General features: G+C 44.4%; 2 protein-coding genes and 1 long non-coding RNA gene across 4 annotated transcripts; all 3 read right to left on the bottom strand.

Moving 5' to 3' along the window:
- Window positions 1-737: 737 nt before the first annotated feature.
- On the bottom strand, window positions 738-3,982 carry LOC119339847. Of its 2 annotated transcripts, XR_005164213.1 has the most exons (5): window positions 3,552-3,982; window positions 2,916-3,036; window positions 2,534-2,839; window positions 2,334-2,432; window positions 738-1,458 (listed from the first exon to the last, which is right to left on the bottom strand). It is a non-coding gene; the product is annotated as an uncharacterized LOC119339847 (long non-coding RNA). The 2 variants fall into 2 exon arrangements; XR_005164212.1 differs by having other exon boundaries at window positions 738-2,432.
- An 8,588-nt stretch (window positions 3,983-12,570) lies between these two features.
- On the bottom strand, window positions 12,571-13,017 carry LOC119335884 (probable E3 ubiquitin-protein ligase ATL45). The gene has a single exon (XM_037607936.1). The coding sequence runs from the start codon at window positions 13,015-13,017 to the stop codon at window positions 12,571-12,573; it is 447 nt and encodes a 148-aa protein (XP_037463833.1).
- Window positions 13,018-13,328: 311 nt separating this feature from the next.
- Window positions 13,329-15,277, bottom strand: LOC119336128 (GDSL esterase/lipase At5g37690-like). Its single transcript, XM_037608147.1, has 6 exons — window positions 14,960-15,277; window positions 14,745-14,872; window positions 14,511-14,637; window positions 14,299-14,411; window positions 13,974-14,223; window positions 13,329-13,893 (listed from the first exon to the last, which is right to left on the bottom strand). Exons 1-6 carry the CDS (start codon window positions 15,219-15,221, stop codon window positions 13,439-13,441), a joined length of 1,335 nt encoding a protein of 444 aa, XP_037464044.1. The 5' UTR covers window positions 15,222-15,277; the 3' UTR covers window positions 13,329-13,438.
- Between the last annotated feature and the right edge of the window lie 11,042 nt (window positions 15,278-26,319).

Here is a 26,319-nt window from a genome sequence, read left to right as displayed (position 1 = left end):
TGGTCGCTCTCGGTATTTTAAGGGCTCTAGAGATTGGTTTCCATCAATGGCAAGATGGATACCGTACTCGGACATTCGGATTCTGATATACTCCCTCTCTCTCAGTTTTCAGTACCTGCGCGTACCCCGTAGATCGTCAATTTGACCAACCTAATACAAGTCATATATTACAAAAGATATACCAATATAAACTTCAGATATTCTATTTTCAAAAGGTATAATTTTTATGTTATGTAGTTCATATTAGGTTGATAGAATTGACAACCTAGGTATACGCGTAGACAGTACCGCGTGTAGGACTTGTAAACTGAGACGGAGGGAGTAGTATAGTTTGGTAGTAGTACAATACTGCTTGGTTTCAGGATTTGGAACAGGAGAATATTGCAGGATAAACTTCGTACGGATGACTTAAAAGGCTTGGATACTTCCTTGGGAATCATGGCTGTTAGCTACTTAGGGTTTCGGGCCCAAAGCTCAACTATGAAAAAATTAGAGGGTGCTTGGATACGTTTTAGTCCCATGACTAAAAGTAGTGGGACTAAAACTTGTTAGCCTCACCCATGCTTGGATACAAATACTAAATAGACTAAAATCGATTTAATGAGCATTTATTATCCTCCAATCCAGAACTCGCATGTGTTAAAGGAGAGGAGTTAAATGAGGAAAGAGAGGACTGATCCACATTTTAGTAGGGTTCCCCTGACTAAAATATTTTAGTCTCAAGACTAGTTCTAGCCTCTCTTTAGTCAGGGGTGATTGGAACTTTAGCCTCTAAAAGAGACTAGTTTTAGTCAGACTAAAAATAGTCCCTTGGATCCAAGCATGCTCTTAGTTAAGGCCTCGCTTACTGAGGAAATTGCACACACCAACAATTATTGGGGATGAATTTGCAGAGAGCGCATGCTTTTCATGTTTTTGCACAAAACATATGTTGGTGTAATCTGTTGCAGATAGTTCTAATCCGCCATTTGATTATGTTGACATGATTCCTTTTTCTTGCCCCTGATAAGTGGCACATGTGCGGCATGAACACATGGCAACTTCGAGCGTTTTTATGGCAAACTAGATCATTGTTGGTGCGCGTTGCTGCGCCCGTCTCTTTTGAAGTTTTCTTGACAGATATATATATATATTTTTTGTAAATACATGAAGACAAGATAACTCATGGAAATGATAAAATAGATTGAAATAACAACGTTGCTCATGAAAATGATAAAATAGATTGAAATAACAATGGAATTGACCGTTCAACCAACATGTATCGTCACAGGTTTCTGGAGCTCTAGAGACAACACATGTATGGCAATCTAACACAACTAAGAAGCAAAATCAGCAGATTAGCAATTAAAACAAAAAAGAAGATATTGACAGCCATGGGTACTGTAGCACACTTACCTGATTAGCTGGACGAACTCCACATGTAGTCTGCAACACTATGTTTTTGTTGGATGCTGCCCCCTGCTGACCAAGTAGTTACATAAAAGTTTCATGTAGGAAGAGCCAAAGACCTCATAAAAACCTTTCTTTCTTGTTCTTTTTTTTTGCGAAACAACCATTCTTTTTTGTTGTAGAGTGAAGGAAAGCAATGACGGGATGCTATGAAAGAAAGACTTCCTATAGTCCGGCAAAAGGAAGACTCGCCATTGTCCTCCGGATAAACATGTGTAGTAACCAAAGCAATGTCCTGAAACAAAGGCTTGCTATAGTCCCGCCAAAAAACACTTGCTATAGTTCTCCGGATAAAGTATGTAGTAACCAATGGCAGTGTGAAACAAATACTTGTTGTAGTCATCTGGATAAGTATGGAATAACCAAAGAGGTGTCCCAAATACATCCATTTGTTCCACATAAACATTGAAGTAAAAATGCAAGTTAATTTTTTATGCATAGATAGGTAAATGCCACACTATCAATTCTAATATTGACATTCTTATATCTCAAATATTGAGAAGTATTTATATCATTATGCTTTATTTTTTCTAAAACCAAAGAACAACATATAATCAATCAACGATTTACTTGTGGACTACAGAAAGTTGCAACCTCTTCGCATTGTAAATGGGAGAAATAGAAGAATAATTAAAAATACATCTAAAAAACAATGGTGGTAGTACGTAACGATCAAATACCATAGACAGAAATGCTGGCAACTTCAGTAAGTATTCCTTCTACTCGACTGTTGCAAGCATATTCGAGAGTGCATACCATAAATAGATGTTATACAACCAGAAATAAATCACATTGTTGTAAGGTATGAAGATTTTTTTCTCAATCATATTCATCGATATAACCTAACTTGCATGGTTATATACAGCTAGAGCAATGGATAATACCGAGTAAGTGAATCCTTGCTGCTATGTTAGCCGATGTAGCAGTGGTCCTTATCCCATTCAAGTCCTCTCAATTCTGCCTGACAGGTGCAATATTTTGTACTGAAGAATAGTGCACAAGACAGAGAAAGCATGCTTAGTCATCTCCATGATGAAAATTTAGCCTACTGATCTATCTAAAATGTAGAAACGGAAGTCAATACCTGCACGACAACCGTCGCAAGATCATGTGAGAGGAGATCCGTTGGGGAGACGGAAGATCAGGCAGCGTAGCAGTACCTCAGTTTCCTGCGTTTGTCTCCAGGAACATAATTTAAGAACGGAACAATATTGAAATATCCAAGGGGATCCAGTGCGGGAGGGAGACGACGCGCTCAAGGAGATTCAGCTGCGGCAAGGCACCCGAAGGAATCCAACGCTTGATGGTATCCAGTCGATCAAGCCGAGGCACGGGATGCAGGTGAATCGGGGGCCGGTCAATCCAGTGACAGTCGACCATGGTAATCCGCCTGCGAGGTAGAGGGTCACCTCTAGCAGCAAACAGTTGCCGGAAATTGAGGAGCTATATAACCATCGCAACAGGACCTTAATGGCGACTCATGTGCGCCACTCGCCGGCGATGGATAATTGCAGGGTAGTTGTACACCAGGTATCATGGATAGGATATAACTCATCCACTCAAACTTCCTTCACATCTCCTAATAATCTACATAAGGGAAAAGTTATCAGCTCTTTTGCAACATTTATCCTCTTTCTTAAACTACACTATTGTGTGCCAAAAAGGACACAGTAAATGGACATTTATATTAGAATCTCACAGTACACTAACAAAAAGGAACTTTTGCTAGATACAAAGAATTGTTGTACAGCCAGCTACATATACATAGTGAAAAAAAGGAGCCACCGAAATGTTCTTGGATTCTAATGGATTCATTAATCTGTACCTCTTAATCCTTAAATAGCATCATCTCTATCACTAATTTGTATTCTTGACAGTAGTCAGTTTAGATGTATTCTTCAGTTACTAACTGATAGAAACAAACGTTGTTCTTTCACATCGTACAACACCACCAAATGTACTTATCTAATTATTTACTTCAAGCAACTGGGAGCAATGAATACCAGGATTGTCAAATTATATAGAACTGCAAGTGATAAATATTTTCAGTCCAACAAACATTTTTTATGGACAAAACGAAAAACGATAGAGAGCGGCTGAACCTATGCCAATAACTTGCAGTGGCGGAGTGGCATCAAGCTGACACAAGCACATGTCTTCGGTGCTCCAAGACCCGGCCTCCTTCAAATCTCCCTTGAGGCTAGTGGCGCTCCACATCGGACGGCCTCTCATATACAGAAGAGATTGACCTAAACCTGGCGGCGACGCGCGCGAGTGGCTGCGGCAAGGACCAAGGAGCAACGGTGACGGGGAGGAGGAAACATCGCACATCTGCTACCGGTGGGATCCTGTCGAGCACTGCATCCTCGCAGGCGTCGCCTTGGCTGATCCCCTCCTGCGCCGGATCACTGGCAAGCCTCGCCTCGGATTGATCCCCACCCGCACTGGAATCCCTCGTGAGGCTCGATAGGCTGGATGGAAGAAGAACGCATCAAGTGTTTTGTTGAGGGAGGAGATGCCATCGTGGGCGGCGGCTGGGAGAGGAGGGGCATCGTGAGCAGCGAAGGGAGGTGCTCGTTCGCTTTATTTTTTTGTCAAGGCTGAAGCAGGCTTCACAGCCTTGGGCCGAGTAGGAAAACTGGCCCGATTAATGTCAGGGCTCCAAAATAGCTACGGGAGTAGCTGCCCTTACGACGTTCGGCCCAGTTCGTGGCTAACGTAGCGCTAGCTTTAGATCGGAGGGCCAGAAACGTTTAGCAAACGAAATCAAACGGCTAGAAATTCCTAATTCATGAGGGAGCAGGGATTAGGCTCAGTTTTACTGTTATTAATTTAGTGACACAAAGATGACAAGTTTAGTTGTCAAACATGACAACTTCTTTTCGGATGACAAGTTTCAAGTTTTTTGGGTTTGTTTTTTCTTTTCGGATGACAACTTTAGTTGTAAAAAACGTTAGGTTAGAGTGCTTTGTGCCACATGTGTGGCATTTATTATTTGTTCTTTTAGTTAGACATAATTCTTAATAGGTGGGTCCTGCTTGTAACTGCACAAGTGGCATAGCCAATATCTCCAAAACATGTGGGCTAAATAAGCTAAAAGTTCCCCAATTAGTATGTGGTATATACAATTTATTGGTATTTGTTCTTTTAATATTATGTTTTTTAAAAACTTATAATGAGCAACTAAAACTGTGAGTACTTGCAGTTTTTATTTGCCTACAGATGTGACATATTTTTTGGCAGTTGTGCTTGTGCACTTACAAACGGGATCCACTCAGCAGAAATCATGCCAATATAGTCAAATAATGGATTAGAGGTAGCCGCAACGGTTTCCACCAATAGGTGGTTTTTGTGCAACAAACCTGGAGAGTACGTGTTTTGTGCAAAATTGACCCCATTAGTCGGAGGTTTTTGCAATTTCCTCTGCTCATTAGGGACACTGCTCATCGTCGACCGACCGATCCAGATTGTGATTGGCTACCTTCCGAACGGTTTGATTGTCGAGTATAGGGTCGCACGATTTTGGTCCCCTTCGCCCCCATCTCCGCAACCCCGCACACATCCCCCGCGTGTTGCTGGCTCACCTCATAGCGCATGTTGCAGCTAGCCAATTTTCATGGTGAAATGTTATTCGGGGAACCCGTGGCAAAAAAGAAAAACAATATCGGGTCCTCGTAACAAAATCGGATCTCAAAAGTGTTACTTTTTAGTTTCTTTGAGAACTGACTTTTGTTCTTTTTCCACGAGCTCCTCGAATGTCCATTCACCAGAAAGTCTGCACATACATGTAGCATACCAGAGCACCTTGCATAGCTTTTTAAATATATTTTTTGCTATTTTTGATTTTACTGTTCAGGGATGGGAGCAGATGAGCATTGGCTTCGAATGGCCGCTCTCAAATTACGACAATAATTTTGTATAGTTACTAGGTAATAGTTTATGAGAGAGAGAGAGAGAGAGAGGGGGGAGAGAGGGACGTTTGGATTGCTGCTAGAAGGGCTTACGATGAATAGATTGCTGGAATGGGAGAGAGAGAGAGAGAGAGAGCGAGCGAGAGAGAGAGAGAGAGTTTTCAAGTGGTAACAACAAGTACAAAGTGATATCAGCCCATATACCTACCTTGAAGAAAGTTTTATGTTGGCATAAATTGATGATTACTAATATTTTTAATATACAATAACTTGACAACTAAGTGCTAATAACATAGTACAATAAGTAACAGTAATGTGGCGATTTCAGAATCATCGAAGCATGTTCGACATGAGATCTTGTTTTGCAGGTCCGGACTGATGAAGCCAACAATGAAAGTGAATCGAAATCATCAATGAGTTTGATGGTTTGAGAAATAATAGTTTTTGAAAATTCACAACCAAAGGATTCTTGGCAATGACATACTTCCATGCACTATTCTTTTTTGTTGCATGTATACATGCATGTGTGTGTGAGAGAGAAAGAGAGAGAGAGAGAGAGTAGCACACGAAGGCTACAATTTGGATGCCACAATTGTAGCCATGTCCTTCATAGTTTCTGATAGGCTCGATCTTGTTACATAGTTACGATTTCAAACCGTAAGCCATCCTGAAACATGGCGGAAACAAATATGAGATGGCAAAAAACAACTACTGCTTTATAAAGGTTTCGTCATGCTCATAGTTTATTCAAATTCTATCAAAAAAAGTAACCAAAGATTGGTCATGGTTTAAAGAGCTTGTCATAAAGAATCCAACAACGGAGAACATTGTAAACCCCCGCCGCCGCCACATCATCCTTTCTTGAAAAGACTGGATTTTAAATCCGTCCCCAATGATAGGACCAATCGTCTCATCGGAGCAGTATATGAAGAAATCTTATTCAGCGCTGTTATTGCCGCCGCCGAAGCCATGACCATGAACAGCCTAAAAAACTAAGGTACTTTGGCAACATTGCACTTTATAACCAGTCACTTGCATGTTAGTTCTAAACAATTTACCCCGCAATGTACATATTGCAACCGATGTCGATGTACTGAACATTCCCCACTAATCTCTCTCCTCCTGATTTTCATGCCAATAATCCTACACCTACCGATGGGTACGGAAAAGTTACATCTCTATTCCCACTATATTGTACGCAGAGACGACGCAGAGGCCCAACGAGATCACAAGACGGCTGAATCGATCACGCAGAGGCGACGCCATGACCAAGCTAAACCATGTCATCAGCAGCTGATACTGGTTCCGATCCGGCCACGGTACTCCGCCTGCACAGCGGGCAGGTGGTCTTGCTCTTCCTCCACACCTCGATGCAGTCCCGGTGGAACAAGTGCCGGCACGCCGGCACCTCGCTGCACATCTGTCCCTGCAGGAACTCATCCTGGCAGATCGCGCACACCAGCTCCTCCGACGCCCGCCCGCCCTCCGCCGAGTACGGGGAGCATCCCAGCTCCACGACCGGCGCCGGCGCCGCCAGCCTCATCAACCCTTCAAACGCCTCCAGCAACGCGGCCAAACGCTCCGCGGCTGCGATCTCTTCCGCCGTTGGTCCTCCTCGGCATAGTCCGTGCGCCGCCCGCGCCAGTTCATATCCCGTCCGCAGGACGGCCAAACTTTCCGCGGCCGCGTTCTGTTCCGCTGATCGTCCTCGGAACAGCTGATAAGCCGCCAGTGCCAGCTCATACGCCGCCTGCGCGTTCGCCAAGTCTCCGGCGGCCGCGTTCTCCTCTGCCGCGCTGTCTCGTGCTGCTCGCTCTCCGCCGCAGTGGCATATTATTGTAATTAAAGCTAGCACGAACGCCGCTGCAACGAACAAGATCGAAAACCACACCATTACGAGGCCTAGGACCCCGTCCACGGCCCCGAACAACGTCGTCGTCATCGTCGAATTCATCGGTCAGTTCAGATGCAAGCGGGCTTGTCTCTTTGTCGGGACGAGATCTTTACTGGTACGTACTCCGTATGAATCAACAACAGCCGGTACTATATGGCGTATTCTTAAGGAGTTAATAGGTTGTAAATCGAGTCGGAGATTGATGCTAATACGTCGTCTCGTAGAAGACCTTAACGAAAACGGAAACGGGAGTAACAATCATATACAGTGCTCTAGTAAAATCTGCTCTCTGCTGTTTGAAGCGCAGAGGCGTCCGGCGATAACTTGGGAACTGGTAAAACTAAGGGCATCTCCGGCCGTTCGGCCCCCCAGGGCGCCTAAATAGAGCGGCCGGGGGGCGTGCCGGCGCTAGTTCGGCCCCTGGGGCGACCTAGCTCCCAGTCACGACCCCACGCGCCGGCTTCAGGATGCGGGAAATTCAAACTTGGTCGTTCCCGCTTTCAAAAGACGCCGATCGGACGGACGTAGTCTGGCGTTACAAAAAAACAGAGGGCCGCCGTGCGCACCGATTCACTCGGCGGGGTCGGCTCCAGGCGTTGGCGGAGTCGGTGTGCGCGGGCTCGTCGTTGTCGGAGCTGCTTCGGTGCAAGGCTGCGTCGGCGCGGCTTCGGCACTGCTGGGCGGCGATGTAGAGGCGTCGTTCGGGCTTGGCGTCCGTGTGGTCGTGGGCGTCGTCGGCGTTGCCGTCGGCAGTTCGTTCAGAATGAGACCGCGCTGCACCAGGTACCACGCCTTGAGCTTCTCGTCGTTGCTCTGGAGCATGTCCGCCCCGCTCATCAGAAAAGCCATGTCGGTGTTCCTCTTCTTCGCGGCGACGTTCGCCCGGAGCAGGTCGAGCTTGATGGCGTTCTTCTTCATTAGCGACGACCACCGCGCCTCGGTCTTCTCTTCGCGTAGGACGGCCCGGGCCTGGACGCGTAGCGGGGTGACCATGAGGGAAGGTCACGTTTGGGTTGAACCCACCGTGCGCGTCGCCGTCGGCGTAGCCGGGCGACGATGAACCCCATGGAGATCCGGCGCCTTGCTGTCCCCAGGGCGCGTACTAGGCATGGCTGACGACGGGTGGATTCATCCCCGCCTGGTCGACCGATGAGGAAGACGCCGCCGCGCGCGCCGCGTTGTCGCGGGCCTTCTTGGCTATGGCCCTGTTACGCCTGTCGGCGGTGACTGCTTCGCGCCGCTGAACTTTCACCCTCCACTCGGCGTTCGACAGGCCCGGTGGCTTTGATGGCGGCGCCCTCGGCTTCCTCTGCTTCGGCTGGGCCACGGCGCTAGTCGCGGTTGCTGCCGCGCGCGGCATGGCGTGCTTCTTCGCGGCGAGCGGGAGGGGGTTTGGCGGGAGAAAGGGAGAGAATGGCGGGAGGGAGAGATGCGAGGGAAAAGCGTCAAGAAACGGCGGGAAGAGGCCCTCGGGTCGCTTCCAGGGCGGGCCCACACGCCTTTTTCGCTTGTGCCGGCTCCCCAAGCGCCCCCCAGGGCGCCGGGTTCGGCCTGGGTCCGCCGGCACCAGTTTTGGCCCGAGCCGGCGAAAAACGGGCTTCTGGGGGCGTGACTGGGGCCTTTATTTGACGCCGGCGCGGCAAAATCGCCTGGGGAGGGCATGTTGGGGGCGCGGCTGGAGATGCCCTAAGAGCATCTCCCCCAGGCGATTTTTTCGCGCTGGTGTCGAGAAAACGCCCACTCACGTTTCCAGGAGCCCGTTTTTTGCTGGTTTGGGCCAAAATCAGTGTCGATGGACCCACACCAAACCCGGCACGTTGGGGGTGTCCAGGGATGCCGGGGCGAGCGATTTTGGCGCGAAAGAGCCGCGGGCCCGCCGAGTCAGCGACACGCGCCTCGTCGTCGTCGGAACGCCTCGGTTTTCCGCGTGGAATCAATGGCAAGGCTGCCGCCGGTCAGCCTTGCCATTGATTCCTCATCACGGGCGGCGCATCACGGGCAGCGCGGCGACGCCTCCCCTCCCGCCATGCGTACACACGGCGGGGCTATATAAACCGGTGGCCTCCCTCGCCTCGACGACGGCAAGGATGGCGGCGACGGCAGCGACTTCGCCGCGCTCAGCGACTTCTTCGGCCCGTAGTTGTAGTTTGCGGCCTTTTTTTTAACAAATTTGCTATGTAAAATGTCGAACATGTCGAATATATGCCCAGTTTGTCGAATTTTAGCCGAATTATAGTCGAACTTTGCCGCATACTCTTTTTTTTAAAACATAAACGATGTCTGGTGGGCGGCCCTGGGTTCGGCGGCTGCGAACCCACTTGCCCCCACGCTGATTTTTAGCGTCGGCTCGCTCCCAGACGGTGATTTTACGCGCTTTTTGGGGGGCCAACGATTGAAGATGCTCTAACGGTGATGCTAGCTAATGGTGAAGAATCCACCGTTCGTGTGGTTCTGCAGAGCGCTGTGGTCATTTCAAGTGTATAATCTGCACAACATTTTTTCTGAAACATTAGATCTATATACGGTGTAAGGACATCTCCAAATCGGACCCTCAATTCGTCCCACGTACTTGCGAATCACATTATGCAAATGTAGTTTGCCATTCAACATCATCCACATCCGTCCGCTTGTCTGGTTTTCCGTCAAATGATTTTCTTTTGCTATCAAATGATTTTATTTTTAGGTCAAACTTTGTACATAAATACTTTGTGACATACCAGATCTGCACAAAAAGTTTCAGGCCATTTGAAAAGGTACATACTCCCTCCATTCCCAAATATTTGTCTTTCTAGAAATTTCATCAAATGACTACATACGGAGCAAAACGAGTGAATCTACATTCTAAAATATGTCTACATACATCTGTATGTTGTGTCAATTTGAAATGCCTAGAAAGACAAATATTTGGGAACGGAGGGAGTATTTGTTTATTTTGAAAAGGACAATTTAAATGCACTTGCTGCTATTTACTCCCTCCGTGCCAAAATAAGTGAGTCAATTTTGTACTAATTTTATGGAGTGAGTACTTGTTACTAGGGACTAAACAGTAATTCAAATGGGTTGGGTTTCAACATGATAATTGCCTGGAGAATACTTGCGGTATCATTAATATTTTAGTTTTACTGTTTGAAAAAATAAATATTTTGACTTGCAATTTGAAACTTGAATTTGACTTGGTTTTTTTATGAAGGGTAATTAAGCTTAGCAAAATGCGATGACATGGCATCTTTAGTACGAGATCATTGTAGCGTAACTATTGGGGTGTTACAGTGCTGCAGCGGTCTTCATTGTTTGCTAGGTTTGACTGAAGGGAAAGATCCTCCTTGCAACTATACTATCAATGGGCATTAGTACAACATGGGCTACTACCTCATCGACGGCATCTATCCTCCTCATTCATCAAGACCATCTTTGAGCTAGTTCACTAGAAAAGATCTCACTTTGCTAAAGACAAGGAGCTAGAAAGGATGTGAAGAGGGCATTTGGAGTGCTCCAAGCCCGTTTTACAGTTGTTCGTGGATCTACTAAACATTGGAATATGTAAAGCTTGTGGGAGGTGATGACATGTTGTGTGATCATGTAGAACACGATCATAAAAGATGAGGGTGACGATGCTGTCCCTGTTCGAGGTCTGTAATTTGACAACATGGGTGATCTCATCCAACTTCCACATCAGAATCAGGCCACGTTTGATGAGTTTGTCCAAATGCATAAATTTGGCATCAAACAACTCATGAGTAGCTCAAGGAAGATTTGATTGACTATTTGTGAGCGATTAAAGAGGACAACTAGAACATATGAGTGAGTTCAATTCAAATTTGAACTATTTTATTTAAAAACTTAGTTGGATTGTAACTAGAAGTATTGTCGCTTTTGTATATTTTAAATTATAGGGATATTTAATATGAGCTCATGGGCTAAAAAAATAGATGCTGGAGTTTAGAGGTTATGATTAGATGGTTTGCTCCCGTATCATTGTCCGAGGACGAGTCCAGATTAGTTAGGGAACAAAGACACTGTCTGTTTTGAGGACCGGCCTTGGAGATGCTCTAACAACTTTTGAACAGGCATATGAATACAGTTGCATGCACACGAGTTGTCACCATTTTTGTTTTTATTGCGACGTTCTAAATGACTGGCAACTTTTAAATCCAAATTTCACTCTTGAATTTTGTTATATACTATCTCAATTCAGGTTGCTAAGACCTTTAAAACAAGACCAACCTCAGATACATTTTGACCGGTCTGAATTTTATTGTTTCTATCATATTATGAAGTTGGAATAATTGAAATCACTTTTTTAAATAATGAAATATTTTTTGATTTAATGAAATATCATAAATAGCCATTTTTAAATAACAAAATCATAGTTTTGAAATAATTGCAATACATTCCATGAAATAGTAAATCAGTTTTGTTTTATTTAATCAAACTCTTTGGAAACATTGACATTGCTTATTTTTAATAATTAAAACCACCTTTTCCAGATAAGAACTTGAAAAAATCATAATAGCTTTGAAATAATGAAATTGTTCGTCACACTATTTGAAATAATCTGAACCCAAGGACTATCCTCCTAACCATCCAACCACAGGTTGGTTCGCAATTATCACTTTTTGATATAATTAAAATCACTTGAAGTTTGGAACTTTTTTGGAATTCTTTAAATCAAACTTTTGTGGAACATTGCATCACTTATTTGTAATCTTTGAAATCATTTTTTTTAAACATGAAACTGAAACATTTGAAGTTGTTCGAATCACAATTTTAAAATAATCGAATCCCGTTTTATGAAGAACAAAAATAGTTTTCTAATTAATCAAATGACTGAAATGTCTATTTTGAAATAACTGAATCTCTATTTTAATTAAATCACTTTTTTGTCTAATATGATTTGTGAAGGGTTGAGTATATCTATAGTGGTGGAACCATGTATGACTTGACATGACATATGAACCCATCTATGTACTCCCTCTGGTCCTTTTTACTCTGCATATTAGGTTTGTCTGAAGTCAATCTCATCCAACTTTGACCAAATTTATACAAAAAATTATTAACATTCACATAACAACACATTTATTATTAGATCCATCTCGGAATATATTTTCATACTATATTTATTAAATGTTATAGATGTCAATATTTTCTAATATAAATTTGGTCAAACTTAGCAAACTTTGACTTTAGACAAAGCTAATGTGCGGAGTAAAAAGAACCGGAGGGAGTACCTGTAAACACTATTCATGATTAATAAAATTTAGCAAGATCGGCTAAAAGAACATATCAGCGCCTCTAGACACCTCTTTGCGCGCTAAGCTAAACCATGTCAATGGCAGCCGATACTCGTTCTGACCCGGCCGCGATATTCCGCCTGCACAACGGGCAGGTGGTCTGGCTCTTCATCCACGCGTCGATGCAGTCCCGGTGGAACACGTGCCGGCACACCGGCACCTCGCTGCAAGCCTGTCCCTGCTGGAGCTCCTCCAGGCAGATCGCGCACACCAGCCTCTCCGACGCCCGCCTGCCCTCCGCCGAGTACGGGAAGTACCCCAGCTCCACCATCAGCTCCGGCGCTGGCGCCACCGTCGCCGGCCTCATCTGCTCCGCCCGTTCAATGGCCGCCATCACCTCGGCCAATCGGCCCAATCGTCGTCCGGGTGCGTTCGCTTCTGCCGCCCGCTCGCCGCCGCAGAGGCTCCAGAGGCATACTGCAATTACCGCTAAGAACCCCACAATAGGGAACAAGATCAGAAGCCACGCCATTACGAGGCCTAGTACCCCATCCACCGGCCCGAAGAACGAGCTCATCATCGCGCCGGTGCGGGCGGGCTTGTCGATTTTTGGATGTGGGAGACGCAGATATTTTCAGTATCAACTACAGGGAAGCCGGTACTCTGTTTCCATATATGGCGTATTCAGGTTAACCCGTTTGTAAATCGATTCGGAGATGCGTGCTGATACGCCGTCTCGTAGAAGACCTTGACGGGAACGCGATATCCTTCACGATAAAGCCGACGCAAACGTTGTGACCTAGGAATCATACTCCAGTATGAATACGTAGTAGTGTTGTAGCATAATCTGCTCTCTGCTTTGATTAATTCACCGAGTGTCAAAGTACATGTTTGGTATAGACGTATAGTGGAGACGAACGAGACACGAAAATGTGTCTGCTTGATCGGATTGTTCAAGGCTGGGGAGGCGGCGCGGCGTGGGAGGATGATCCGACGACGGGAGGCGCAGAGGTGGTGCCGTTGCCATTCACAGGCCTCGCTGCGGGCGAGGCGCGGGGCGCGGAGGTGGTGCCGTTGCCATGCACAGGCCGCGCGGCCGGCGCGGCGCGGGGGGCGGAGGTGGTGTTGCCGCCACCACGCACTGCGGGCCGGGAAGGAGGCACGGGGCGTGGTGACCGGACGACGCGAGGCGCGTCGGAGACGGTGGTGTTGCCCTCCTGCACGTCGCCGGCGCTCACCATGTCGGCGTAGAGGCGGCCGGCAATGACCTGGTTGGCCGCGTCGGAGGTGTGGTACGCGTCCCAGAACACGAACTGGCTGCGGTCGTCGCAGACGTCCGCCGTCGGCAGGCACAGGCCCCCCACCGACGTGTCCACGTCGCAGCACGACGTGTGGGACGTCGTGAAACCTGCACGCACGGATCGAATGACCATTAGCTCGCTGCAAGACAGACAGTGCGTCGATCCCTTGGCATGTGCAGATCGTTACCGTATTTCTTTGGGTGCTCGATGAGCTCCATGACGACGGAGTAGCAGTCGGCGAGGGACATGCGCGCGCCGGGGAGCTTGGCGTTGAGGCGGTCCAGCAGGTCCTTGGCCGCGGCGTTGAACTGAAGGGCGTACAAGTTCACGTCTTCCAGGCACTCGCCGTTGTCCGAGAGGACGCGCTGCGACGGGATGCAGCCGAGCGGCGCGAGCCCCGTGAACCACACATTACGCGCCCCGAGATGGTACAACCTCTGCAGAAACAAAATAATTACGTCAACGGTACGTGGTACTCTTACAGCTTACTGGCGTCGTTCGGTCTTACGTACCGTGAGCTGCTGGCTGATGGTCTCCATGAGGAGGCCGATGAACTGGTCGTGGGTGTACACGAAGCCGTCCGCCATGAACGGCCGCAAGAAGTTGTTGACGTAGTCGTTGCTCCCTGCAAAGCAAAGGGTATGCTCGTCGTATCAACTTGTACATTGCGTGCGGGGCAACTGATTGATCATCTGAAGCAAATCAAATGTTTTTTAAACTGTACCAAGTCCGATCTGGAAGATTGCGCCATTGACCACCTCCTCGGCGGCCTTCTTGCCGATCTTGCCGATCATGGCGTTCTTGATCTGCTCAAAGTACGATATCTGGTTGTCGAACGACAGGTACTCGACCTGCAAGATCGCATTGACCCCATATATCATCATGCTTCCGGCTGCCAAAGAAAGCATATTCTGCAACAATTAACGAGGAGATGAAACATCATGGCTCGATCGCTTACGAAGTAAATGCCGGTCTCATTGAGAAGTCCTGCGCCGCCGGACGCGAAGTTGACGCCGCCGAGAACCTCATCGTCGGTCATATACAGGGAGAGGAACGGCGGCGGCGGTGGGACGCCAAACTTGGCAGCTGCAGACACGCAAACCCCCGAATAAAACACATCACATTTTGCCATTCATGTGGATGTGGAGCAGCAGAAACAAGCAGCTTACGTACCCATGATGTCTCCGATGGTCCTGCCATTGGTGAACCTCCCGGTGGGGTAGCCACCTTCGTAGTCAACCCCGTACCAGGGGTAGTTGCACTTGGCGATGGAGAGGAGGAGGTAGTTGTTGTTGCCGACGTCCGACATCGAGTCGCCGAAAATGTAGATCACCGGCGCCTTCTCTGTCCCCGCCGTCGCTCCTAGAGCTACTCCGGCCATGGTCGCGAGCGCAAGGATGGCAATGGCTGCGGCCGTGGAGCTGAGAGCTGCCATTGCTGTGCCTTCAGCTTTCCTCCTCGGTGAATGCCTTTGTGCTTCTGTTGGGCAAGAAGCTGGTGGTGATTGGTGATGATCTAGTGTGCACCGAGTGGCGTTGGTTTTATAGCACGGCTGCACGGGTGTGGAGTGGCAGCGAGCGCAGGTGCAAACCATGACATTTCCTGCAAGTTTGGGTCTTCTGGTAGCGAGAGAATTTTGTGCCCGCGATTGGGTGTAGAGATTGAATTGCAACGGCTAAGCGTGTGAGAAAAGGCTTGGACGTTAAAAACAGTGGGAGGGATTAATCGGTAGTGTCGTGAGCAGAGCTGATGTGGTAGCTGTGGTTGTTGTGGAAATGTCGTTCTCGTCGCAAACGGTTTTTCATGGCATGGGGTACCTTGGTGCAAGGAAGGAGAATTTGGTTGGAATGCGGCTACGGGAGCGATAGAAATAGGACTTATGATGAGGGAAGAAGACGCTAAAAAAGTAATGTACGTATCTGAGCCGAACAATTGGACCCAAAAAAGCCCATTTTCCTGTGATATCAACAATAAAAATGTCATTATCCAAAAATAAAGTTCCCATGATATGTATTTTCTTCGCCATAACAGAAAAATCAAAACAAGATGAAACAATGCGATGATCCACTAAAAATGCCATGATGCACATAATAAAAAATACCATAATGTTCAAATTGACCAGGGATTGATCGTGGCAGATTTGCGTAATAACTAAAAAAAGGCATACATAAAATTAAAACCGTGCTTTGAGAAAGGCAGAAAATTGTCATGTCGATAAAATGTAAAATAGTATATATTAAAGAAAATAACATGATAAATCTAATAAAATTTCCATGTTCCAGATAAAAAATTGTTATGGTGTACGAATAATGAAAAATGGCATGCTCTAAAGTAATAAAACTACAATGCTCCAATTATAAAAATTTCCATGGTATATAAAAAGAAAAATATCATCATTTAAATAATAATAATAATGACATATACCAAATAATAAAAATGCCATGCTACCTACACTAAAACTACCATGGTTCTAACTAATAAAAATGCCATGGTCTAACAAAATAAGAAAGTGCCATGTTAGGTTAGTCATATAAACATGGCAAATTTCGTGATATTATATTCTTTTGGAAAAAAAAGCAAATTGTGCTTTGAGAAAGGCGAAAAAATGCCATGTCGGTAAAACTGTAAAAAGTATATAAAAAGAATTTAAAAAGGTATGTTAAAAAAGTCATTCTAATTCCAATAATTTTTCCATGTTCCAACATAATAATAAATCATATTGGTGTAAAAAATAAATAAATAAATAAATAATGCCATGCTCTTAAAAAAATCCATGGTCTGAAAACATGCCAAAAAATCCATGTCATTTTGCAAATAATTGCCATAGTTTTAGGAACATTTTCACTTATTTTTGCCATGCTACATAACGTAAAGGGGCGTGCTACATGTCCGTCGGCTGATCTTTCTAAAAGATCGGTCGGGTCGCCAGCCATCAGATGTGGCAACATCGAGCAGCTAACTCACACGCTCGACAACGGCAACAATGATAATGTTGCAGAAACCTTTCAACATAGGTCGTATTGCGGAAACTTTTGCAACAGAGGTTACGTTGTAGATTTCTTTTGCCACAGAGATCATGTTGTAGAAACGGTTGTAGATTTTTTTTGCAACAGAAGTTATGTTACAGATTCTCTTCTAGTAGAGATCATGTCGCAAAAATGTTTGTGGAATTTTTTTGCAACTGAGGTTATGTTATTTTATCTTATTTTTGCAACACGGATCATGTTGTGGAAATGTCCGTAGAATTTTTTTTCAACACAGTTCATGTTGTAGAATTTTTTTTGTAATAGAAATCAAGTTGCCGGATCTGTTGTTGCGCAGCCATGGACTCCGGTGCTCCTCCACGACGGCGGAGACATCGAACGGCGAGCGATGTCGTATGCAGCTCCAGAGGCGAGAGGTACAGTCCGGTGGCTTCCAGCGGCCGCAGCCGGCACGCAGCGCTGCGGTGGCCGACTTCCAACATCTATGCACCAGGCGTTGGTGTGTACTCGTAGGTTACTGCACCAGCCACTAGTTATCCTCAAGCCCATTTGTGCAAGGACGGCCAGATGCAGAATCTCCCTTTACGCCGGCGATACATGCATTTTTTGCGAACCCACACAAGGATGAGCTTCGTGCGATTTCTGCAATTCTGAAGACCTTTGGGGAGGTGAAAGTACAAATGCTCCCTGGGTGATTTTGGTAATTTATGTCAACATATCTTTTGTTGGACTAATACTTCTACCTAGTATATTTCAGATAAGTTCATTGGAGTGGCATGGACATGGCAAGAGAATGTGAAACCCCTTCAAGATGCTAAGGACAAATATTGGCAAAAGCTCAAGACTCTACATTTTCATTTTAGTGATCCAAGATCACATTGAGTCCATAGGAAAGCCAATACTATTAAAAGGGGATGAGGTGTTGCTTAATGGCTTGCTTCCTCAAAGTCCTTAGTAATATGCTCCAAAACCCTCAGCCACTTTCTCACATCCACATATGTCCTAAACCTAAAAGTCAAACTCGGCCCTACCGATTTGATCTATCCGGCGCCACCGAGTTCATCTGATACAGCCACTGCCAAACTCTAATCAGTTCGGTCTCACCGATGGGATCTCGGTCTCACGACTCTCACCGAGATGGGCTTGCAAATTCTCTGTGATCTATTGCAACATTTTTGGTCTCACCGAGTTTGTTCAGTCGGTCCCACCGAGTTTGCTTGACCAGTACTTAGTTCGCTTATTACCAAAATCGGTCTCACCGAGTTTGTGTAATCGGTCAAACCGAGTTGAGGTTTTACACTAACCCCTGCACATCGGTCCCACCGAGTTGACCTTGTCGGTCCCACCGAAAACTCTAACGTTCACATTTTGACCCGAATCGGTCTGACCGAGTTTTACCATTCGATCCCACCGAGTTTGGGAATCTGTGTGTAATGGCTAGATTTTGTGTGGAAGCTATATATACCCCTCCACCCATTATTCAATCGAGGAGAGAGCGACCAGAACATGCCTACACTTCTAAAATTCATTTTCTGAGAGAGAACCACCTACTCATGTGTCGAGACCAAGATATTCCATTCCAACCACAAGAATCTTGATCTCTAGCCTTCCCCAAGTTGCTTTCCACTCAAATCATCTTTCCACCATAGCCAAATCTATGAGAGAGAGTTGAGTGTTGGGGAGACTATCATTTGAAGCACAAGAGCAAGGAGTTCATCATCAACACACCATCTATTACCTTTTGGAGAGTGGTGTCTCCTAGATTGGTTAGGTGTCACTTGGGAGCCTCCGTCAAGATTGTGGAGTTGAACTAAGGAGTTTGTAAGGGCAAGGAGATCGCATACTTCGTGAAGATCTACCCTAGTGAGGCAAGTCCTTCGTGGGCGATGGCCATGGTGGGATAGACAAGGTTGCTTCTTCGTGGATCCTTTGTGGGTGGAGCCCTCCATGGACTCGCGCAACCGTTACCCTTCGTGGGTTGAAGTCTCCATCAACGTGGATGTACGATAGCACCACCTATCGGAACCACGCCAAAAATCTTCGTGTCTCCAATTGCGTTTGCACACTCCAATTCCATCCCTTTACTTTCTTGCAAGTTGCATGCTTTACTTTCTGCTGCTCATATACTCTTTGCATGCTTGCTTGAATCATATTGTGTATGCTTGAAATTGTGTTAATCTACCACCTCAACTTGAAAATCTTAAAAACTGCCACCTTTATTTGTTGAGGGTCTAATCACCCCTCCTCTAGACACCTCTTCTCGATCCTTTTAGTTGGTATCAGAGCATTGGTCTCCATTGCTTTGGTTTAATCATCATTGATGGATGAGTCTACATTGGGGAGTCTTCGACGTACAACGCTTATGCTTGATGGAGAGTTCTTTAGTGAGTGGAAAAATGATATGCTTGGAATTTTTCATGAATATCACTTGAACAAGTACATTACTACTCCTTGTGAACCCCTTGTTGATCCCTTGCATTCTACCCATGATGAGTCTCTTGACATGATTCGCAACCTTAGAACTATCAACCTTATCACTAGAGGCTTGCCTAGAAATTTGATTGGTCATTTGCCAACTCTTGATTGTGCTTATACTATATGGAAATTTCTTGAGGAACGATTTCTGGACTATTCCTTGAAAAACATAGATGAGATTCTCCATAAATCTATTGCTTTGAATAAGATGAATCCCAATGATCCCAAGTTTGGAGATTGTTTATTTGAAGTTACCAATCTTATGCGTGCCAAAGGAGATGCTGGAATCATTAGCAATATTATTTCCGAAGCTATTAGAATTCATAGAGATGAACATTGTCAAAATCATATATCTAATGAATCACTCTCTCTAGAAAATGATCATTTGCGAGATGATGTTGAACATGGATACTATGATGAGGATGATGATAATGACTTTGATCTTAAAGAGTCTATGAGACACTTTGGTCTTATGGATAACCTTCGCGGCTACATGGCTGGAGGAAAGGAATGGGTCATTGATAGTGGATGTACCGATCACATGACCGGAGACAGAGATATGTTTCCTGAGCTTGCTGAAAATGACGACCCTCGAAAGTATGTCATTTTTGGTGATAACTCAAAGGGTAAGGTGGTTGGCCTCGGTAAGGTGGCCATCTCACATGACAACTCCATACAAAATGCCATGCTCGTTGAATCTCTTGGCTATAATCTACTTTCTGTATCTAGACTAGCTGACTTTGGTTTTAATGTCCTATTTACTGAAGTAGATTGCCAAGTGTTTCGAAAAGATAATCATAAAATGGTCTTTACCGACATACGTAGAGGTGATCTATACATTGTTGATTTCACTAAAAAGGCTCAACCTAGAACTTGCTTAATTGCTAAATCTTCCAAAGGCTGGTTGTGGCATAGACGGTTAGGTCATGTGAGCATGCGAAACCTTGACAAGCTTATTAAAGGTGATCATATCCTTGGTGTTAAAGATGTCATATTTGATAAGGATAGACTTTGCAGCATTTGCCAAGCAGGAAAAAAGGTTGGAGGAAGCCACCTCGTGAAGAACATCATGACCACGAGGAGACCGCTCGAGCTACTTCATATGGATCTTTTCGGTCCCAACGCCTACAAGAGTCTCGGCGGTAACTCGTTTGGACTAGTCATTGTTGATGATTTTTCAAGATCTACGTGGGTGTTCTTTCTTGATGATAAATCGCAGGCCCAAAAGATCTTCAAAAACTTCGCTAGGAAGGCCCAAAATCAATTTGAAGTGAAGATCAAGAAGGTCCGCAGCGACAACGGAATGGAGTTCAAGAACGCCAATGTGGATACCTTTCTTGATGAAGAAGGGATTCCACATGAGTTCTCGGCTACGTACACACCTCAACAAAATGGAATTGTTGAGAGGAAGAACCGGACGCTCATCGAAATGGTGAGAATGATGCTTGATGAGTATAAGATGCCAAAACACTTTTGGGTGGAAGCGGTTGAGACAGCTTGTCATGCAACGAATCATCTATATCTTCACAAGCTACTCGGCAAGACGGCATACGAACTTCTCACGGGTAACAAACCCCAAGTTGGGTACTTTCAAGTATTCAGCTCAAAGTGTTACATTCTTGATAAGCATCATCGTTCGAAATTTTCTCCTAAGTCTCATGAAAGGTTTCCTACTCGGTTATGGCTCAAACTCTCACACTTACCGTGCCTACAACAATTTCACCCGGAAGGTTGAAGAGACGGTAGATGTGAAGTTTGATGAATCTAACGGCTCGCAAGTAGAGCAATTGCCAACTGATGTAGGTGACAAAGATCCTTCGGAAGCAATCCAAGACTTGTCTATTGGCAAGATTCGCCCAATAGAGGTGAAGGAGAGTACCTCGTCCGTCCAAGTGGAAGCCTCAACTTCACGCCAAGGTGAACCACAAGTTGACTTGGAGGCATGCACAAGTGGGACACATCAAGACGATGAAAACAAGGATGTACAACAAGATGAACCTCGACGACCTCCTTCTCCACCTCCACGGGAAAACAAAAACGCCAACAACAACGAAGAAAGACAAGAGGAGGAACAAGACAATGAAGAGGATGTTCCGCCCCGACCCAAACAAAATCTCTCACGAGTTCGAGCTAGAGTCTCAAGAGATCATCCCTTCGAACAAATCTTTGATGAAATTCAAACCGGGAGAATTAGTCGCTCTAAATTTTGTTTAGCTAACCTTTGTGAACATTACTCATTCATTTCTAGCATTGAACCTATGAAGGTTGAAGAAGCATTGGAAGATCCGGATTGGATAAATGCCATGCATGAAGAGCTACATAACTTTGAGAGGAACCAAGTGTGGACGTTGGTTGAAAAGCCCGATGAGAAGCACAATGTCATTGGAACCAAATGGGTGTTTAGGAACAAGCAAGATGAAGATGGACAAGTTGTATGCAACAAGGCTCGTCTCATCGCTCAAGGCTACACCCAAGTCAAAGGTATGGACTATGGTGAGACTTATGCCCCCGTTGCTAGACTTGAGTCCATTCGCATCTTACTTGCTTATGCCAATCATCATGACATCACCTTATATCAAATGGACATCAAAAGTGCTTTCCTTAATGGTGAAATTGAGGAGGAAGTTTATGATAAACAACCTCCCGGCTTTGTTAATCCTAAGAAACCCGACCATGTTTACAAGCTCCACAAAGCTCTTCATGGTCTTAAGCAAGCTCCTAGAGCTTGGTATAAATGCTTGACTAAATTTCTTCTTGAAAAAAGATTTGAAATTGGTAAAATTGATTCTACACTCTTTACTAAAAGGGGTAATAGAGAATTATTTGTGTGCCAAATTTATGTTGATGATATCATATTTGGTTCAACTAACCCTCATTTTAGTGAAAAGTTTGGAAAGCTTATGTCGGAGAAGTTTGAGATGTCTATGATGAGTGAACTCAAGTTCTTTCTTGGTTTGCAAATCAAGAAAACTAAGGAGGGAACTTTTATCTCTCAAACCAAGTTTACCAAGGACGTATTCAAGAAGTTCAACATGCAAGAATGCAAAGGTATGAATACCCCCATGCCTACTAGTGCACATCTTGACTTGACAAAGGATGGCGAACAAGCTGACCAAAAGGTTTACCGCTCTATGATTGGTTCATTGTTATATCTATGTGCCTCCCATCCCAATATCATGCTAAGTGTGTGCATGTATGCATGGTATCAAGCGGTGCCCAAAGAGTGTCATCTTAAGGCTGTGAAAAGGATAGTGAGATACTTAATCCATACACCAAATTTTGGCATTTGGTATCCTAAGAGGTCTTCTTTTAATCTTGTTGGCTACTCTGACTCGGACTATGCCGGTGACAAGGTTGATAGAAAGTCCACTTAGGATACTTGCCAATTTCTTGGTAGATCTCTTGTGTCTTGGTCCTCCAAGAAACAAAACTCGGCATCCTTATCCACCGCAGAAGCGGAATACATTGCCGCTGGTTCATGTTGTGCTCAATTACTTTGGATGGCCCAAACTCTTAAAGATTATGGAATATATGTGAAACATGTTCCATTGCTTTGTGACAATGAGAGTGCTATTAAGATTGCTCATAATCCCGTGCAACATTCTCGAACTAAGCATTTTGAAGTTCGTCATCAGTTCATTTGAGATCATGTTGCTAAGGGAGATATCAAACTTAAGCATGTTCATACCGATAAGCAATTGGCGGATATATTCACCAAACCACTTGATGAGAAAGTGTTTTGCAGGTTGAGAGGTGAATTGAACACCATTGATGCCTCAAATTTGGAGTAGAAACTCCATGTGGATGCATGCAAGGCATGAACCTTACTATGACTAATCCTTGACATTTCTCTTATGATGATGATCATATGTCTTGGATATTCTTGTACTCTTGCATGCTATCTAACCCTTGTAGGTACTTGGACGAACCCAACTCTATAAGATTGCCACTCAATCATATTCTAAACAATCTCTACATCTCCAAGTCTCTACAGAATGGTGGATGAAGACACGGAAGCACGAATCCATTTAATATATCCTTTGACAAACTCCTTATATCAAATTTCATTTGGTATCAAATTTCATGATTATCATTTTGGATACACAAGTGCTCTTCCTTGCAAGTCTAACCCATGTAGGAAGATGAACTTCAACTGCAATTGGTGCTCTCAACTCTTAATGATCTCCATCAACTTGATCACCCTACACAAGTTCGACTACATGACCAAGTTCAACACCACCAGCCATTCCATCTTAGAGAAGCTTTACCCGAAGACATGGGTCAAGGCAACTCAACAAGATGTGAATACATCAAAATGCTTAAACAAAAAATGTCAACCCCATTTTGAGCTTAAATGATGAGTATGACCTATGATCAAGTGTCCTCACTTGACTCCTAAGTCAATATAGTCTAACATAGGTGACTTTGTCGCCGACCATTTCTAGATGAAGTTATCTGTTGTTTCTTTGTGCTCTTGCATTTTCCCCTTGCATGCTAGTCCCCCTTTCAAAAAAAACTTCATCTAGATTCCTTTCTTTTCTTTTCTCTGTTATTTTCTGCATTTCCATGCATCCAATTAATTGCATATTCTTCAGTTAATTCCTTGTGTTCCCTTGTGAGATCTTAATTTCCTAAGTGAGCCGAGGTGACAAGTATTTACTCTCTAGGTTGAACTCGGCCTCACCAATTTGTTAACCTTGGTCAAACCGAACCATCTCGGTGCCACCGAACGTAACAACTCGGTGCTACCGATTTCAATACCGAGATAAAACATGTGTCATTTGCACCATGCACATTTGTCCCAACTCCACTCAATGATACTTGCCCTGTACCAACATCCCATATTACATGTGGCTTTGTAATGTGACTCAAGGACCAAACCTAATTGACTCATGCTCCAGAAGTCCCTTCTTGGAAATTGATGTCAAAGGGGGGAGAGAGAGCACATCAAAGCTTGTCACATAAGAGAGAATGCACCCCAAAGGCTTCTCCTGATGCTTCCATTCTTAAGAGGAAAGTTGTCTCATGTCTTCAAGAGGGGAAAGACATGATAGCATATGTTAAAATTTTATCTTGCTCTGATTTTCTTGTTTGCTCTAAGTTTCTATTAACCTATCTTCTCCCATTATCCAATGTCAGATTCAGGAGGAGAAAGACACCTAAGGGAAGAAAATCTTTGAAATTCATTGCATATCTTTATTCTTGGGGACATGTCTATAACAAAATAGAGTACCTAGTACTCACTGTCAACATGTCATATCAGTCTTGGTATTCTTGTGATCTCCTGTTCTTGCTCTGTCTAGTATATGTTCTTGTGTTATCTAACCTTGTTTACCCAGGTACATCTCTTTCAAACCTAGCTCAAGACCACAAGGTAAGTATATGCATCACACTCATGAGCATGAAGACCTCTTGCTGGTGTACATATTGTTTGCAAGAGAAATTCATGAACATGAAGGTACATTTCCAGCATCTACATCATTTACTCTGATGCATAGAGCCAAGACACATGTAACTGATTGTTTGCTCTGTGATGATTATGCATTCTCATACTCTTATGATCCATCACATGATTGCATACATGTAGGGGGAGCTATTGCATGTTGCATGTCTTGCCAAAGCTTTACTTGCTATTTCCTTATATCTTTATCTAAAGCTTTGATATATGTTTTCATCAATTACCAAAAAGGGGGAGATTGAAAGCACAAGTGCTCCCTGGGTGATTTCGGTAATTTATGTCAACATATCTCTTATTGGACTAATACTTCTACCTAGTATATTTCAAATAAGTTCAACATTGTAGTGGCATGGACATGGACAAGAGGATGTGGAACCCCTTCAAGATGCTAAGGAGAAATATTGGCAAAAGCTCAAGACTCTACATTTTCATTTTAGTGATCCAAGATCACATTGAGTCCATGGGAAAGCCAATACTATTAAAAGGGGATGAGGTGTTGCTTAATGGCTTGCTTGCTCAAAGTGCTTAGTGATATGCTCCAAAACCCCCAGCCACTTTCTCACATCCACATATGTCCTAAACCTAAAAGTCAAACTTGAAGGAAATATGCCCTAGAGGCAATAATAAAGTTATTATTTATTTCCTCATATCATGATAAATGTTTATTATTCATGCTAGAATTGTATTAACCGGAAACATGATACATGTGTGAATACATAGACAAACATATAGTCACTAGTATGCCTCTACTTGACTAGCTCATTAATCAAAGATGGTTATGTTTCCTAACCATAGACATGTGTTGTCATTTGATTAATGGGATCACATCATTAGAAGAATGATGTTATTGACATGACCCATTCCGTTAGCCTAGCACTTGATCGTTTAGTATACTGCTATTGCTTTCTTCATGACTTATACATGTTCCTGTAACTATGAGAAATATGCAACTCCCGTTTACCGGAGGAACACTTTGGGTACTACCAAACGTCACAACGTAACTGGGTGATTATAAAGGAGTACTACAGGTGTCTCCGAAGGTACATGTTGAGTTGGCGTATTTCGAGATTAGGTTTTGTCACTCCGATTGTCGGAGAGGTATCTCTGGGCCCTCTCGGTAATGCACATCATTATAAGCCTTGCAAGCAATGTGACCAAATGAGTTGGTTACGGGATGATGCATTACGGAACGAGTAAAGAGACTTGCCGGTAACGAGATTGAACTAGGTATTGGATACCGACGATCAAATCTCGGGCAAGTAACATACCGATGACAAAGGGAACAACGTATGTTGTTATGCGGTTTGACCGATAAAGATCTTCGTAGAATATGTAGGAACCAATATGGGCATCTAGGTCCCGCTATTGGTTATTGACCGAGAATGGTTCTAGGTCATGTCTACATAGTTCTCGAACCCGTAGGGTCCGCACACTTAACATTACGATGACAGTTTTATTATGAGTTTATAAGTTTTGATGTACCGAATTTTGTTTGGAGTCCCGGATGTGATCACGGACATGACGAGGAGTCTCGAAATGGTCGAGACATAAAGATTGATATATTGGACGACTATATTCGGACACCGGAAGTGTTCCGGGTGATTTCGGAGAAAACC

Source organism: Triticum dicoccoides, chromosome 7B (assembly GCF_002162155.2).
Source record: "Triticum dicoccoides isolate Atlit2015 ecotype Zavitan chromosome 7B, WEW_v2.0, whole genome shotgun sequence".
Taxonomy (NCBI): Eukaryota; Viridiplantae; Streptophyta; class Magnoliopsida; order Poales; family Poaceae; genus Triticum; species Triticum dicoccoides.
This window is presented reverse-complemented; position numbering and strand designations above follow the sequence as displayed.

Bases quoted from the DNA above. Each gene is read 5' to 3' on its own strand.
- LOC119336128 (XM_037608147.1), bottom strand. From the start codon at position 15,221: ATGGCAGCTCTCAGCTCCACGGCCGCAGCCATTGCCATCCTTGCGCTC. The intron at 14,873-14,959 runs GTACGTAAGCTG...GCGTGTCTGCAG, and splicing joins GACCATCGGAGACATCATGG to CTGCCAAGTTTGGCGTCCCA. The intron at 14,638-14,744 runs GTAAGCGATCGA...GCGATCTTGCAG, and splicing joins ATGAGACCGGCATTTACTTC to GTCGAGTACCTGTCGTTCGA.
- LOC119335884 (XM_037607936.1), bottom strand. From the start codon at position 13,017: ATGGCGTGGCTTCTGATCTTGTTCCCTATTGTGGGGTTCTTAGCGGTA.